At 44.4% G+C, this 18,191-nt stretch overlaps 1 protein-coding gene across 1 annotated transcript in view; it reads right to left on the bottom strand.

The window, feature by feature from the left end:
• The window catches only part of GMDS (GDP-mannose 4,6-dehydratase), a 1,865,819-nt gene that overhangs the window by 1,097,742 nt on the left and 749,886 nt on the right, over positions 1-18,191 (bottom strand). The window contains exon 6 of the mRNA XM_078688023.1: positions 9,983-10,087. Coding sequence (XP_078544149.1) covers positions 9,983-10,087 — 105 coding nt within the window. The remainder of the gene's footprint in view (positions 1-9,982; positions 10,088-18,191) is intronic.

Below are 18,191 nucleotides of genomic sequence, written 5' to 3'. Positions count from 1 at the left end.
TGCTACACCATTTCTGTTAAATTACCTTTATGGTGACTGTTATTCATGAATTTGGTGTCTCACCCAATTCAAAACTGTGGAAATCTGGTCACGTAATAGTGTGATTAAAAACTTTTTCTCAAAAAAGTTAAACTTCAGAGGTTGCCCTGCTAGGACAATGCTTTTAGAGCGAGACATAAGTTCATATGCTACTTTCTTTTGCAAGGTTGCATTGCCTGTGTTATGGATGCGTAATGGATGCAACTATTAGAGAACTCTGGAGAACCTATAGAGGGGAATGCATAGCAAAAGAGTTCTGATTCTGCAGGGCACTTGATTGTAGGAGTTGAGAGCTAAGTACGGAGGCTCAGAAACTAGGTGTAATTCCGAGCATTTATTCAGAGAGTGAGGCACCCTATCCAAGGGCCATCCTTTGCAGCTAGAGGGTCACACTAATGAGTAAAGTCCATGCAGTTGCTAGGGCACTGTCCAACAAAGCAAAACCAATGGAGATTCTGGAGACAAAGGTAGACCATTTCAAAATGTGTTGAAAATATGAATATTGGAAAGGATGTTTTACAATAGGAAATATCGTTTAAGTGTGGGAGCATTATATCAAACATATGACCAGTAGACTGACTGCTTTCCAGAGGCAGTTTCAAAACAGACATCTAGGACACTAAATGTCTTTGATATCTAGAATATGGCACATTTCTTTTCAGTTTGGCTGCTTAACTTGTCACAAATACATGTAACTATTCTATTAACTATCCTAGTTGAGATAAGAGCCTATTTGTATTTGAGAGGAGTATTGAATAGAATAAAATTATCTTCATATTATTGTTAGAACCAATCCGCCAAGACAAACTAGCTTGAAATTCCAGTGCTAACATTGTAGGGCTTACATTATTTGTTTAAAATGATCGTTTACAAGTTGGTAGTAGAATGCGTCTACACCTCAGTACAGATACTGGAGCAATAAAGCACGGTTGAGGGAACGCATCAGGAGTCGGTGGACAATCTGGGGGTTCTGCGCTCTAATTGCATTCCTGATTGGTGTCTTATTGATTTAACACTACGGTTAGACCCAAGCCTCCGCACCAAGTACCCACTTTCAGCATGGGACATGGTGGCTATATTCACAGCAGTGAAGTATGTCTGCTTGGCAAACTTTTGTATTCAGAGACAAACTCTCAAAACAGGAGTTTGTTTTCTCTGAATAAAAAGTAAATAGCCAGACACGCAGGAAGCTTTTACCTGTGTGTGGGGCCAGTAAACGTTTCCCTACCCATATACTTCATGCCTTGACTGGCAGGGAAAATTAACCACAGTAGCGTCCCCACCCAGTAGGGTAAGCCGACCAGCACTGACTCAGCAGATCTGTGGAGAATGGATCACATGCAGAGGCAGCGGAGTCTCCACCAACGTTAACCCAGCAGTATCCCCCAACTCAAAACAGGATGAGCAAACCATGAGTTCTGATGGGATGGGTAGACTGCAGATTTACAGCATTGCTCCTGCTCCCTTTAATCCCTAAACACGGCCCATAGCGATTTGAAATGTGTTTAATCAGGAAAGATTGAACCTCTGCCTGGTCAACAATCTTTTGACTGTCAAATTGACTTAATCCCAAGAGCAATTATACACCAGTACCAAAAGGAATGATTTAACAGAGAATCAAATTTAACATCCGAAAGAGCACATACTAAACAATTTGAGGAAAGACCACGTACGCACCATCTTCAGTTTGAATTAAGCACTGCAGATATTTTTGTTGCAGTCTGGAAAATAAGTTAAACTCTTGTATCATGTTGCTACAGCACTTCAAGAAAGAGATGAGCCAGCACATCATTTCAATGCAGGATACATAACTAAAAGAGTGATTCTGGGTAGTGCATTTTGTTATGTTGAAAGTCATTAATACAAATTGAAAAGCGGTGGAGCTTTCCTTCACACAATGAGTGTAGGACCTGAGAGGATTCTGGTTCTTGAACACTTTAACAGCATGCCGAATAAGCCTTCTCCACTAAACAATGTCGTTTTCTTTCTAACCAGACTAACGCACAACTTGCATAATCTACCTTATCCCACAGAAGTGTATGGGGGTGACTCCTGAAAAACATTGGGTCTAGTGGGAACGCAAACAGTGAGGGGGAGATGGTTTTGCAAGAAAGCTAGACATATTGGGTTAGTCTTAGGGTGGTGTGTACTAGGTTTGGGGTTAGGTTTAGGGTAACTGAGAAACTTAGGGCCAGAGTTTGGATGAAGGGATGGGTTGTGTATTAGAGAAAGGTTGATAAGAGTTTAGTGTAAGGGTGAGAGTTTGGTTTAGTGTACGGGATAAAAGGTACAATTTGAGTGAGGGACTGGATTAGGCATTTAATTAGGGTTACCGAAAGGTTTAGAGCTAGAGTTAGAAAGACAGATCTAGTTAGGCTTAGTTGTAAGCATTACAATAGGGGTTAAAGACTTGGGAAAGTGATTAAAATTTGCATTTAACTAAATGCATTTTCCAACAAAAATATTGGAACTAATCGTCTTTCAAAACAGATGTACATTTTACCCCCCTCTTCCATCTGTGGCCCCCTGACAAAAATTGTCCCCGCATTCTAATGGCCACTGAACAACCTGCACTACAATAGGTCACCGTCTGTACCCGTATTCAGTTAGATTTACAAAGATTTATGGGACCTGGGACTATCTGTGCTATGTTTATGTTGTTTTACCTGCAGGTTTTGCAGGTGTTACGACTGTATATATATAATGGTACCTTTGATTTATCTTGCCTTCAAAATGTATATGCAGGGCCTCGGCCCAGATTGCACCACAAAAACCCAATATAATGTGTTATTAAAAAAAAATTTAAAAAAAAAATGGACATACACAAACCAATAGCAAATAAACCTACGTTTTGTTTAGCACTATAGGTGTATTACTCACCAAGTCATAAAACTCTTCATAGAGAATTGTTAGACAATATATCCATAACTGTCTTAACGGCATTCACCCAAATGTATCAGGCGAAATTCTATGCATAACCATCAAATGAGTATTTGACATATTTATCAACTTGTTACTATAACACTCTTGTTCTAAGGGCTTTCACAGATGTATGATGTAACAACGCAAGTCAGTACAACGCGTGCCGTTACATCGCGGTCGTTACAACGGCTGCGATGTTACCACGCTATGCCATTACAACGCAAGCCTTCACATCGACTTGCGCTAGATTGCGTGCTAACATTAGAAAAGTGTAATTTACTATTCCAACTCCAGTCAACTTAACAGTAGGGAAGGTGTTGGGATAGTAAACTACACTATTTGTAATGTTAGCACGCCATCTAGTGCAAGTCGATGTAAAGACTTGCGTTGTAATGGCACAGCAAGGTTACATCGCGGTCGTTGCAACGACCGCGATGTAACAGCATCGCGGTGTACTGACCGAGATGTTAAGGGTGTTTCCAGGCTTTCACACATTATTAAATATAAAGACTTCTATCTTCCTGGATTTGGACTCGTGAGACCATATGGAAAATCCAGCAATGTGAAAACGCCCCAAAAAGGAAAAACCTATAAAAAGAAGGCTTGGAAACTGACCCACTATCATCAGGAACAATAAGTCCATGATAAACCAGAATTCATGATTACTTGAAATTCAGTCCTCTCCATAATGGAGACCCCGGCAGACAATCCACAAGTTCAAGGCTGGTCTATATTCCAGAAAATATGGATAAAAACGAACGTTATTTGTTTTAGGGTTGTGGCTGAATTTTTGTCCTGCAAGGTGCATGTGCCAGTCCTAGTCAGGTCTCAACAGCAGCATTGGAGACTCTTCCATTCGAGCCTGGCAGTAGCAATGTACAAACAGTGTCACCTCACTGCTGTGCCCATGCCACCAATAAACTGTGCAGGGTGTGTTGCCATGAGTGAGCACACCAGGACATGAGCGAGCAACAAGAAGGTATGGAGGCGGAAAGAAGTCTGTGTTGTGGATGCAGACATTTAAGCAGAGCTGGCAACAAGGCTCAGTGAGAAAAAAGATAATGATCCTTTTGAGCAGTCACAACAAGTGTGGTGGTAATTAGAAGACCAGTGTGTTCATTAACGGCTTGCTGCCTGCGTAGGCTTTTGGAGCGGTTTGTGGGCACAAACCTGTAGTAAAGTTCCTGGTGCAGTAGTGTAATGGACTTGTTCTAGGTCTCGTTTGCAGGTCAACTCATTGGAGCCATTAGTTTGCAATCTAAGTCTAGACCTCAGACAGAAGTTATAGAAATTGAGAAAGGAGCACTGTGTTTGAGGGCTAGAGAAAGTAAAGGAGGTCAACAGCTTTTCATTGTGAATTTAGCAGTGGGCATGCTTCACCTGCAGAACATCTCAAAGGAGAATGACTGCAGTTTTAATAAGCGCTCTCAAAGCAGTATCCAGAGGAAAATCAATCCAGCTGTTGGGTTGGGAATTGCATGTACTGATTCCTATTTAAAGGAGTCTGGTATCATTTACTTTTATTATGTGTAAACATGACTATCGCTGCTTTATTGAATGCACGTGGCTCACATGTACAGCTTTGGTGGGAAGGGAAGGGAACTTCCATATCTTACGGTTGTGTGGTCCTGTTGAGTGCAAACCGTGTGCTGCGCTATGGGCTCCACTCTAATAAAGCTCTACATAGGACACAGATGGGCCCTCCTGATGCAAGGGAAGACTGCCCGGCACAAGCTAAATCAGGAATGTCTGCTATCATGCGCTCATGACTGTCAAAATGAGTCCGGAAACAGGAATATTACCATACATGTGACTAGGGCAGCATTTTCCGCAGCACTGTCCAAACTCAAGGGGCCTACCTCCCACTCCAGAGAAAGGACAGTGCCTACTCACAGAGGCACGATGGTTTGCACCACGTGACTTGCTTCATAAACCATAAGATAGCATATTCACCCCAGTATACAGGAGATGAGGTAAAAACACATTTTGTCAGTATAAACCGTGGAAAAAAAACAAAAAGAAATGTTTGTACGGAAAGAGTATCCCAGGCCTAAGGAAGGTATACCTCTAGGTCGGTGGCAAAGGAAGTCAGGAGCATACCGTAAATACACTTAACTACCTCTCTCGGCCTGGAAAACAGTGCGTTATAGGATGTGGAGGGAGTCGTGGAGTCGAGCAGTTGCTGTAGGAAACAGTGCAGTCTTTGATATCCAGACACGTCAGTGGAGATAAAGTGTTATGGGAGTTTGGGAGACGGGCTAGGTGGTCCTTCCCAGATGTCAATTCCGAAATTCCTACGTTTCTCTCCAAACGCCCCTATAATAAAAATATCAAAGCCAGCGTGCCAACGGAGAGCAGCGCGCACCGAACCCCAACAACTAAAGAAAGACCCCTCTTTACAACTGCATGCCTAATCGGATTTGTTTCCCATATGCGATGTATTAAAAAAAGGTAAACGCAACTTTAACACTGGAAAAAGGAGTGGGGCAAGGCCGCGAATCACCCCCACAGTCCCGTCATGCCTGAATAGGGCAGGATGGATGGGCCGAGGTCTCTAGACGCTCCCTGGGCCCCAGCCATCTCGGTGGTCGGGGGTAGTCACGGGAAGGTTAACAGAGCCGCTCGCCCGCGCTCCTAAATCATACTGCCGAATCATGCTCCCGACACTGCCTTCTGGGACCCGCTGTCGACCATAATCTATAGATTTACTTCCAGGGTGACAGGACGGCGCAGTTTCTGCTCTCCCGTTTCATGTCTTATCACACAGTCAAAGCCCCTAAACTCCCTCCAGATCTCGGCCAGGGGAACAGACGCACAGCCCCGTGGCACCACGCCGCGTAACGTAACCACGTATTACTTTATTAATAACAACATTGTTTGGCCTCTAATGTCTGCCGGAAGCTTACGGTAAGTACAGTAAGCTAAGTATTCTGACATCTCCCTACTCCCTCAGCTCCCTCAGAGAATGAACTCCGCACACCTGGAGCACTGGCATCTGATTTACATGGCACTGGAAAGCTGGCGAGTCAGTGGGTGGTCTGACAAAGGAGGCCATGGTACTTGTGGTGCTGTTTCACAATTTAACACAAATGCCCTGAAAGCAGAAATCATTCTTCTGGTAAAACAGCACATAATGCATAGCCAGCAGCTGCAAGTACAGCATAACATCTTTAGAAATATGAAAGGGCTACGTTTTCTCTAAGGAGCCCACTGCCTGCGCTGCCAACTACCACCTCCACTTCATGCCTCTTTCTTCCAAATCCTGCACTTCTTGTGTCTTCATCTCACTTTTGAAGGTTCCGATTCACTCCTCCCCCTTCTTGTGCCCCTATTCCTAACTATCTCTTCTTTCTCTCTTTTGTGCCATTTTCTCTCCTGCTCGGGGTCAAGGTGCGATGTTGAAACTTACTGCAGACATTTAACATTTTTGTAGAATAAAGTGTGCATAGTCATAACAAACTGGCTGAAGTTAAGCGTGCAAAGTTAAATTATACAGTCAACATTTTCGTAGAACATAGAGAGAGCGTGGACTGCTAAAGAGGCTAGCACAGCTCCCATGCATCCGTTGAGTAGACCATGTCAGAGATAGCCACTGGGTGTTACTCTTAGCCCAGCTAGATCAAACAGTTGAAAACAGAGAGATCCTTGCACTCTTCCACTTACTTTTTTCCAGAGGATTGTTCATAAATTCAGTAGCGGTGGTTTAGTAGTTAATGTTATGCAACTGATGCTACAGCCAACACTTGCTTCGCTCTGGCAGTTGAGGGGTTGAACTTTCTGAAGTCAAATATTTCGATTACGTTTCGGTTACTTTGGCATATGAGGGGCAACAATTTTACCACTATTATTTAAGGTCACCAAGTGGAGTTCATGTGGTCTCTCAGTTTAGACACCCTGACTAGGGGTACTTGTTGCTGTGTAAATCTGAGGACAGAAAGGCCAAGGCTACCAAACCGATTTTGGACGGTCAATGTTCCCAAGGAGCACTCTGACCTGGCAGAAAGTGATGTGGATTTCCCTCGCTCCTCACAGATGCCATAATAGGCTTGTAGATTTACAGACATGTTCACAGTTTTACAAAAACAACATGAACTTGACACTACCTCACAAGCAGCTATTATTGCGCCACCTCTGAGGACACGATTCACACAGATAATGGACATCAGAACATTTACACTCACACTAAAAACATTCTAAAAATGTCACAACTCTCCAACTGCACACAATAAGATATGGTATGCGTTTATGGGATACATGAACAGATCTTCTACAAGAGTGTAGACCATATAAGGTATGTACAGTTAAGAAGGCATACGCCCCTGCTCTATAATACAGTCACCACCACCAACCATTAATTCATTCCTCCATCCATCCATCAATTAATCAATCATCACAAATTCTGCCGAATGGCAGCAGTCACCCTCCACTATAGCTTGGTCTACACTTTTAGGGTTGTGATTTCACACCGGCTCTTGCCCCTCATATATTTCCTAGCAGGGAAATGTAGAACACTGTGCGACCTCTTTGTGGGAAGCACTTTTAAGCCTTTCGACCAATGCAAATCAAACTTCAAACTCCCTGAATCGACACAGCTGTAATACTACCAGCTGCAACACTGGGCACTCTACCCCCTCTAATGTCTATGGTGCTTCTATTATACCCCCTTCAAGAAGCTAGTAAGGCATGGCAGCTCTGGGGGACTGATATCCCAAACCTACATGTGCTTCAGCACTCTCCGCCTCTTCGCACTCACTCATACCAAACACAATGGCAAACAACCACTTCTGAGGGCATCTCCTAAAAACACTGGGAAACTCTTTGTCTTGATATCCCCCAGATGCTTAGAAGCATACCCCAACGAGAGAAAGCCTACAAGCTCATGACTCAGTGGTACTATACCCCTATGTGCCTCCACACTATCTATTCTGCCGACTCTATCCTTTGCTGGCGTTGTGGTAGGGAACCTGGGGATTTCCGTCAGACCTGGTGGTCTTGCTCCCTCATCACTACATACTGGAAAGAGATTCCAGGGCACAGCAAGGGCACTGTGGGGTTTTCAATCCCTGCCTCACACCACTGACATACTGGGCATCCTACCTCTCGCTTTAGAAGCAATGACACATACTGATTGGAAGCTCATTAGCCACATGCTGAACACTGCCAAGCAACTGATAACACTTGCCTGGAAAAAGAGGACAGCCTCCTCCACTATATTATGGTTCACATGCCTCTGGCACGTTATGGTAATGGAGCAGATATCTCACAAACTGGTCCATACTGATGCCAAATTCACACATATGTGGCAACTGCTTCTTAACTATTTCTCTCGACTGGACCACACATGCTTCACCTTACCGAAGCTAAAAGCATTGCAGCTCTTTAACTGACTGGCTCGCCCGCCGCTCTGGCAGCGAAAGCGCTTCTCACCCTTACTTGAAGACCCTACCTCCCAGATTCCCTCCTCCCTCACCATAAGAGTAGATAGTGATCCCTTTGGGGACCCCTCCCCTTTTATGAATGAGTTACCGTCAACTTAAGTTGGCAGTAAATTGTGAATGTTTTGCAACCGCATTTCTGTCGCAAAACATTTGTACATAACACTACAAAGGGACACCCTATACTTGCCCCTTCCAAATATTGTATTGCAAAACCCAAATTGCGATTTGGTAACTAGTTAATGAATCGCAATTTGAGCTTTGTACATCAGAAAAAGCATTATAGCAGTGGCAAACGGCCCTATTCTGCTAGGGCCATTTCTGACAACAAAAATCCGCCATACACCTGGCTCTAAATGCCATAGCCTGCACATCAGTGACCAATAACTGAAAATAAGAGAATCTATACTGATTCTCTACGTCATCAAGTTTAGGTGCAGTATTAAGAAGATCAACTGTGATTCTGCTTTGAAAAATAGTAAAGAGCAAAAATAGCCTATAATATTTTGGAAGGCAACAGTCACAGACGTAGAAAAATTAAAAATTCCAATAACTTACTAGTTTATCTACTTTATCTACTTAGTTCAAAGTATCCCAAACACCTTATGAAGTTGAGAGGAAACTGCGGTATATAAGGCATACTGTGCATCATGTAGTGAACATCTCTGCTTCAAAAAACGATGCTTGTATGGTCAGACCTTTAGTTTTTCCTACTTTAAAGAGTACTTCAGCACCTGCTGTTAAAAAGGCAGTAAGGTTGACTTATAGCGTAAATGTCATAAAAGACAACGGCACACACCTCGCACAAAACAAGACCTGAAGTTGCGCTTCCACTACTCATTTGATTGATGTAAAAAAAAAATATGTTGGAGTTACTCTGACCTGCACTTGAGTACTGTCCCAGTCCATACAAATTAACATAGCACATGATTAAACAAATATCTGCTCTAGGGACACCATCCTTGATCTCCTGTGATACACAAGCCAAAAAAACCTTTGGCACAAGAAAAAAGTGCTTGGCATAAGAAGGAGATCATCTTGCGAGCCAACCTCCATTTTAAGATGTGTCATTTACGTTTGGGTTTATTAAGAACAAGAGTTTTTTTGTAGGGTGTTGGTCGATTCACATGAGAAAAGGACAGCATTCCCTGCTGTCTGGATGTTGATCTGTTACACTGGACAAAAAGTCATTGTTTACAGAGAACAAGGCGAGGGGGAAGTGAACTAACCAAGATATAACAGCGATTGTACTATTGTTTTCTTAGCGCTTTGGCTGTCAACTGAAACTTGCAGAGCAAGAACTTATTTCTCAGAAGATGCAAAGATGCCTGTAGTATAAACATTTAGTACAATCCCATGAGGACATTCACACTTCTTACAAAGATTGACAAAATAATATTCTTCACAGCGGGGCGGATCTCATTGTGAAGAATTACAATACAGGGCATACTCCCAGAAATTGACTGAAGGAAAGAGCACAATTTGCTGTAGGAGCTAGGGAAAAACCAATGAATGCACAAAAACCCCACAATAAACTTCCTTTGTGTGCTATGCACACATAATTTGCAATACAGCATAATTCTAACCTCTCCTGGGGCTTTCATGATTGAAGAGGATGCCATTCACAGCAAACAGATTGTAGGCCTCCCTGAAGTTCACCACTATCCAGTATGCATAGAGCTTTGCTGCACCTGTGCAAATAAAGAATAAATATACATTATAAAAAAACAGCAGTCAGTGATGCATACTTCTCACAACATTTACTATGTATGCAAATGTGAAGTGTGCAGTGTACATCATTAATACTGGCTGGAAACAGATACTTGAAAAGCTCCTTCTTTACTCCATAAGCCCAGTCCTTAAATGTATAGAATCCATCAGAAGTTGTGTTCCTTGGCTGAGCCACAAGCCTTGAAAGACATACTAACAATGATCAAAAGAACACTGAATACTCAAATGATCTAAAATAAAAAAACATACAAAGCACCCAGACATAGAAAGGGACCACTGACAAGACACCATAGAAAAGTAATGGATTTCAATGAAGCATACAACGGTCAATCGCAAATGTTACAGGATAATATAAAACTGCTAGCCATAATTTTAGAAAACGTCTGAGAGATGCACAACCATGATTACTGGTCACAGTCCTGTGTCTTTTGCATCAGAAATTCGACGGAGGAAAATAAAACTTCCTAAAAAATAACTGCCTGGAAGCACCTGTTTAAGGGTTAGGAATTTAGGGTACCCAATTATCATTTGGCAACTATGCATTTCTTTAATCACAAAACCGAACTGATCAGAGGAAAACCATCTGAAATATTAGACATATTCCCCAATACACACCAAATCTCGAAAATTCTGGTACCAATAAATGCGATCAGGGAAAAATTCAAAAAGACAGGAGACATCTGTTGATTTTCAACACCTTCATTTCCTCATTTCTATGTTCTTTGAAAACTTTGTAAAGAAGAACAAATTACTTACATTCCGTAAAGCTTCTTATGGTGGATTCGCGATTTAACTGCAGAATCCCTACCTTTAGACTAATCCCTTCATGGTAGACTGGACCCAGATGGTTTCTTTTAGAGTGATGGTATAGCCCCGGTTGTAGGGGGAACCCCTATTTCCTGATTGTTATATGCAGATGACATTATAATACTGGATCTAACACCTAAAGGGTTGGCCAATCGTCTTCGTGCACTACATCTTTTTGTCGAAGCCCATTACTTGAGGATAAATACAACAAAAAGCAAAATTATGTGTATCGCAGGGAGAAAAAAGTTAAAATACAAGAACTTTGTGTGGACAGTTGGTGGCCAAAAATTGGAGGTGGTAAAGACTTATGTTTTCTTAGGAAAAAACATTTTCAATAATTTGAGTGATAAGCCCCACACCGATAACAATACCCGCAAAGCCCTATCTCAGGGAAAAGGCCTGAGTGCGTTATACTCAGCCACTGGGAGAAGACACTTCAATTGCCTACTGGAAGTTTTTAGGGCAAAAATTCCTTCTTCCCTTTTGAATGGAATGGAATTGGTTGATATAAGGCATTGGGATTTTTTACATTCTGTAGAAGGGAAGTTGTTAAGATCTATATCTTCTCTTAATACCGCTTGTTCAGCAGCTGCCTGCAGACTTGAATATGGCCTTCGCAGTAGTTGGGTGCAGGGCCTAGCAGCTGTAGTACGGTGGGTTGCCAGTTTAGCTAGAGGAGAAATGGGTTCATTAAGAAATCTTATGAAGGTTGAACTGTTGGGCAGTTTAAAGGAGTACTCGCAAATTGTTAAAAATTTCAGAAAGGCGGCCGCCCTTCTCCAATTGGAAGAGAGCACACTTTTTACTGTTTCCGCTGCACAGTTAAAATCACTTCTGAAAAAGGCATCTTGGGACCTTAGCTTTAAAATGGACAAGGAGGCTATATATTTTAAAAAGGGAGCTAACCATCTTACTGACTCGTATGTTAGGAAAGCTATGCAACCTTATGTCGCCTGGAATCTACCACATGGCATTCGGCGATTTTGGTTCCTCCTAAGACAGGATTTGTTGCCATTAAACAATCTATTGGCAAAGTGGTATGGTACTCCTGCAATTTGTAACCTTTGCAACTTATCCACCCAGGATCGCTTGCATGTTCTCTTCATATGCCCTGTATTGCGCCCATTTCGGCGTAAGTGGTTAAGATATGTATGTTTGCAATTGGGTATTTTAAATGCTAACTCTTTTTTACTCGCATTGTATAATCCCCCAAATGAAATTTTCTGTTTTAACATTTTTAACTTTTTAAAATGTTTTTTAGCTATTTATTGATGACTTTTGTAGTAAGTGAATCTGAGTATCCTATGTTTTGTAAACATTGTAGATGTCTGTCTTGCATTGAATGGATCTTGTATTATGTATGTTTTTTTTTTATGTGGACCTCCTCGGAGTTCCAAAACATAATAAATAAAGAATTGAATTGTGAATTGTTTGTTTTAGAGCAGTGCTTCCACGTGCCACTAAGTGGTGTTGTGCAGCTCTGCATTGACATCATTCCACACCAGTACAGATGCCACCACTGTACGCTGTCAGTTTATTTCTTAACTCTGTCCATGAACTCAGATGTGGAGCCCAAAACTTAATCAAAGGTACCAAAGTACAGATCTCTGGATTGGTACCTTTACAGATAGAAAAGAGACCATTCCACAGAATGAGAAAGTGGGAAGGAAGTGTGGAATATGGCGTCAGGCAGAGTAGCGCCACCAGAAAAAAGCGTTACCGAAGTTAAGTAACCTGTTGTTCTGATAGATAATTCGAAGATTCCTCACCTTTAGAATAGATTCTAAAGCAGTACCTCTCAAGGTAGAGTGTCTGTGGAATTGCATACGACAAAAACGTCCTGCAAGAACGGACAGGTGAAATGCCCAAGGCAGTAGTGCTTCATGGAGGTGTGCACTAACTCCCATGTTGCAGCCTGACATGCCCAGAACAGGTACTCCGCATGCCAACGCAGCGGCAGCAGCTTTGGCTATTGTGGATTGAGCACACAATCCTTTGGAGAGCATCTTCTTGGCCAACGCATAGCAGATCTTTTTCAAGTTGATAGCCTCTGCATTAAGTCATTTTCAGGATCTCCTTGCCTTTCTTTGCCCCAGAGAACCGAAAAAGCTGATCACCTGCCAGACTGTCTTTGGTGCTACTGGTGTAAAAGTTCAAAGGTCTCTTTAAATCTAAGCATTGGAGTGTCTCTTCTTTCGAGGGGTGAAGTGGAGCACAGAACGTTTGGGAGGTGATGGATTGCATAACATGAAAAGAAGTACAACTTTTGGCAAAAAGGCCACCCTGGTCTGCAACACTAGTTTGTCTAATAAAAAAGTGGTGTAAGGGAGTGGCACTGGGGGGGCATGACGTTCATTCACATTGTGGACTTAAGTAACTGAAACAAGGAAAACAGTTTTCAAAGTAAGGAGATGCAACATACAGCTGTGCATTGGTCAAAGGTAGAACACCAGAGGAAATTCAGTACCAAATTTAGATACCACTGTGGCATCACAAAAGATTTAGGGGTAAACATATGTGGCAAACCTTTTATCGTTAAATCTTTTCATTGAGAAGCACGCCAAAAGCAACATTTTAAATCAGTATATGCTTCACGATAGACACTGAGGCTAGGACATTTGGCATCATTCAACAATTAAAGAACAGGAGAAAGTGAGAAAACATCTCAACAAGAATAGGTAAAGTGGCAAACCTTTTAAAAACCTGACCAGAACAACAAGGGCAGCTGCTCCAGCAAACCCAAAGAGAGCGAAAGGGCAGGCAGAAAACCTTTTCATGCTGCCCCCTGTAAGCCCTTGCTGGGCCAAAAATAAAACAAACAGTACAACATCAACGTTTAGCCTGCAACAAGTCCAGGTTTCCAGCTACACACATGGACAACAACGTGTCCTAGCGTCCTGCTTAAATGGATTTTATATAGGGCACTGTGCAGCAAGAACAACATCCACGACCTCAACGGGTAGCACAAATTAACTCAAATTTCAGTCAATGCGCATGGAGTTGAAAATCGTGCAGTACAGGGTGCAGAACCCTGCAGTGACAAATAATCTCCCGAAGCAGAAACCTGATCGGGGACAAATGCCCCTGCTCAGACATTCAGAGTTCCACACTTCTGTGGCACAACCAGAAGCTACTAGGATGGCTTGGGCCTCGTCATTTCTGATTTTCTTTAGCACTCTGGACAGGAGAGATAGCAAAAGAAAGGCATACTGGAGTCCAGTACTCCTTTCTAGCCTGAATTAATCTCCTAGAGAGTGCCTTTTTGGAAACTCCAGTGTGTAAAAGTTTTGAAAGTGCTTGCTCTCGGTGATAGCGATAAGATCTAACCAGAGTTCTCCCGATGGTGAGAAGATTCCCTCCACCACCTCGGGATGAAGTCGCCATTCATGATCAAGGCTGACGGCTGAGTTTGTCCACCCTGGCATTCAAAGATCCTATCAGGTATGTCAGGACCAGGGCCAGTGAGTCCAGCCAAGTCCAGAGGTGAGGAACCACTTGGCATAGGACCTAGACCCAGTCTACTTGCTGCAGTACCACATAGTGTTGGTGTTGTCTGTGAGATCCTGCACCAGCCTCCTGTTGATGGATGAAAGTAAGGCCTTCAAAACTAGGCAGACAGCCTGGAATGTCAACATATTGATGCAGAGTCAGGTTTTCAACAGAGACTAGAGTCCAGTGATCTCCAACCCACCAGATGACCTCCCCAACCCAGCAGTGACGTATCCTCCACCAACGTCAATTTTGCCTGGGTAAGGAAGAGGGATCTGCCATTGGAATCAAGGTCTTACAGCCACCAGTGTAGATATTTTGAAGTCCCCACTGAAACCTGGATGGAATCCAACAGATTTCTATGGTGCTGGGCCCACTGAGACTTCAGATCCCACTGCACAGCCCGCGTGTGCTACTTGGTACAGTTGACGAGCAGGATGCAGAAGGCCAATAAGCCTCTGAGCCACTCCCGTATCCAGGATCGAGGCTGAAACATCAAAATCATAACATGAAATTCCTAGACTAACCTCAGAGGGAAGGTCCTGAACAGAACCATAACAAGAATGGCCCTTATAAAAGGAAGCCTCTGCAAAGAAGTCAGATGTGACAGTAGCACATTGATCATGAGCCCCAGAGATGTAATAAGCTTCACCGTCGCCTGAGGTGGTCTACGTCGGACTGAACCGAGGCTGCCGTAAAGAGTCAGTCATCGAGGTAGGTGAAAACTGCTAGCCCTAACTGAATATGTGCTGTGACCACCACCATAACTTTAGTGCACACCTGAGGTGCAATGGTGATGCCTAAGGCAAGTAGAGGCTGCTATCGGATGCGGGTGGTGAGTGAGGATTAAAATAAAATGAAAAAAAAGGACTTACCTTTAATGGCCAGCCGCCACCTCTCCTCCATCCTCTTTATCTTCCTTTTTCCTGCAGTACCGGCTGGCAGCAGAAAGCACCAGGGCACACAAGTTCGCTTAGGCCAATCACAATGCTGCAATGCAGCGTTGTGATTGGGTCTGAGCACAGTGGTTCGGCGCTCAGATGGGGACAGGGAGCCTGTGCACGTTCCTCACCAGGCTGTGTAATGCGGCTTGGTGGGGAACATGCAAAGTGCACATGAACTGTTTGATGGGCCCAACAGGGCCGGCCAAACAGTTCATGTACACTTAGGGAGTGTGTAAACCACTCCTCCTCTGCTCTGGCCAGCCCTGCCCGCCCCTCCACTTGCTGCGATAAGAGAAATAAAAGGGCAATAATAATACCTTATTATCATTTTATTTTTCCTATTGAGCAGTGCCGTGACTCTCCTCCACCTTAGTGGAGGAACCGCCCCTGGCTAAGGAGAGAACGGGAAATTGAAAATGCTGTTGGCCTTCCTTGAACTGCATGTTGTAGCTGTGGGACTACAAGACGAGTGTGTGAAAATAAACATCCTCCAGGTCCAGGGCTACCATTCACTCGCCTGGATCCAGGGCAGACTGAACCTGAGCCAATGTGAGCATCTTGAATTTGTCTTTCCCCAGGAAGGAATTCAGAGGGCAAAGCAAAGACCTAAAATAGGACAAAGGCCTCCATCCTTTTTCAGCACGGGGAAATAGAGGGAATAACATTCAGTCCCTATTTCTGAGACCTGTGCCATCTCGAAAAAGAAAAAAAAAGAGCCTGCACTTCCTGCTGCAAGACGGCCAAGGTGGTCTTATGAAATCCACTCTGATTCAGGCAGGTGGGAAAGGAATGGAAGAGCCTAGCCTCATTGGACGATTTGCAATACCCATCTGTCTGATGTAATTTGTTGCCATCCCTAGAGAAAATGTTGGGTCCAGCCTCCGATAGAGTGGCCGTGAGCTAGTGAGGCTTGGAAGCTGCTGCCTCAGGTCCGAAGGACTGAGAGGATCCGTGTCCCTGTTAACCAGCATAAGGTCTGCTTGACCCCGGTCCCCTAGCCTTAAGGACTGAAGTGCTTTCTGTAGGGGTGAAGGGTGGGCGGGCATTGTTGGTATGCCAACCCTCTCTAAAATTCCCTACCGAGGCGTATCTACTGAGGGAATTGGGTGGTAGGAGTCAAAAGGCCAAAGAAACGTCCTTAATGCGTTCCCGGGCAGAATCCACTTTCTCACCAAACAGGCAAAACCTGTCAAATGGAATATCTAGAAGGGAGGCCTGGACATCCCCAGAATAAAAGGCAGGGACTGGCTTGCTGCAGGTCGCGCTGTTGTCGCGCTGCTCTTTTATCTACCTGTTTTGTATTTGTTTTATTTTAATTTGGTTCTCCCCTGTTTTTAGACGCTCTCACTTGGGAATAGTCCCCCGCCCTCTTACCTGCATTTAAAGGAGTTAACGCACCGCCGTTTTGGCGGGCTTGGGTCGGTGGGCGCCATCTTGTCTTGGGCTGTTTAGGTTTTGCACGGGCGCCATCTTGGAGCGTCTCTTCGCTCGCTGTGTCATTCGCCTCGCCTATTTAAGGCGGACTCATCATCAGTTACTTGGTCAAGGGACTGGCTTGCTGCAGGTCGCGCTGCTCTTTTATCTACCTGTTTTGTATTTGTTTTATTTTAATTTGGTTCTCCCCTGTTTTTAGACGCTCTCACTTGGGAATAGTCCCCCGCCCTCTTACCTGCATTTAAAGGAGTTAATGCACCGCCGTTTGGCGGGCTTGGGTCCCGGGGTTGGGTCGGTGGGCGCCATCTTGCCTTGGGCTGTTTAGGTTTTGCACGGGCGCCATCTTGGAGCGTCTCTTCGCTCGCTGTGTCATTCGCCTCGCCTATTTAAGGCGGATTCATCATCAGTTACTTGGTCAAGGGACTGGCTTGCTGCAGGTCGCGCTGTTGTCGCGCTGCTCTTTTATCTACCTGTTTTGTATTTGTTTTATTTTAATTTGGTTCTCCGCTGTTTTTAGACGCTCTCACTTGGGAATAGTCCCCCGCCCTCTTACCTGCATTTAAAGGAGTTAACGCACCGCCGTTTGGCGGGCTTGGGTCCCGGGGTTGGGTCGGTGGGCGCCATCTTGCCTTGGGCTGTTTAGGTTTTGCACGGGCGCCATCTTGGAGCGTCTCTTCGCTCGCTGTGTCATTCGACTCGCCTATTTAAAGTCGTCCTCTCCCGCGCAGCGGGATCGCGCAGTGGGACGCCGTCGCCTAGCCGGAGTCGTGCCTGAGTCCTGCCCGTCTGCGCCCGTCCGCGCTAAGGACGCGCCGGACGCGGCGGTCTTTAGGGACCTATAACATCTTCACGGTCGGCTACACGGGATTGCGCTATGATTGTTTATTCTGCTGCCACGCTGCGGGACTTGGGATGTTCTGTTCCGAGATGTATACAAGCACCTATACACCCGCTTTGTGGCCCTCATCAGTGCGCCTGTGGTCAGTGGGCACTGAACCTTCCGGCTAAAATCTGTCAGAAAACTTTATTGGCCGCCGCGCGTCGTGGCCATCAGGCCCATGCTCTGCGCATCCTGAGCTTCAATGCAAGGTCTCTAGTGCAACACCACCAAGCCGTTAGGGACCTGATGCGTGAAGAGGCCCCTGATATTGTGGCTATCACGGAAACCTGGCTGAAGGACGATGACACGGCCATTATTAATTTGGCATTCCCCTCAGACTTCTCGATCTTCACCTTGAATCGATCGACTAGGGGAGGGGGTATCGCTCTCGCAGTAAGATCTAGCTTTTCTTGCTGTTGGTCTGCCCTTAACATCGTAGGCTGCGAGAGTGCCACCTTCAAAATTCAGGTCAACCCCCAGTTCTCCCTTTCAGGGATGGTAGTCTATCGC

This window comes from Lissotriton helveticus, chromosome 4_1 (assembly GCF_964261635.1).
Source record: "Lissotriton helveticus chromosome 4_1, aLisHel1.1, whole genome shotgun sequence".
In the NCBI taxonomy this organism is placed as follows: Eukaryota; Metazoa; Chordata; class Amphibia; order Caudata; family Salamandridae; genus Lissotriton; species Lissotriton helveticus.
This window is presented reverse-complemented; position numbering and strand designations above follow the sequence as displayed.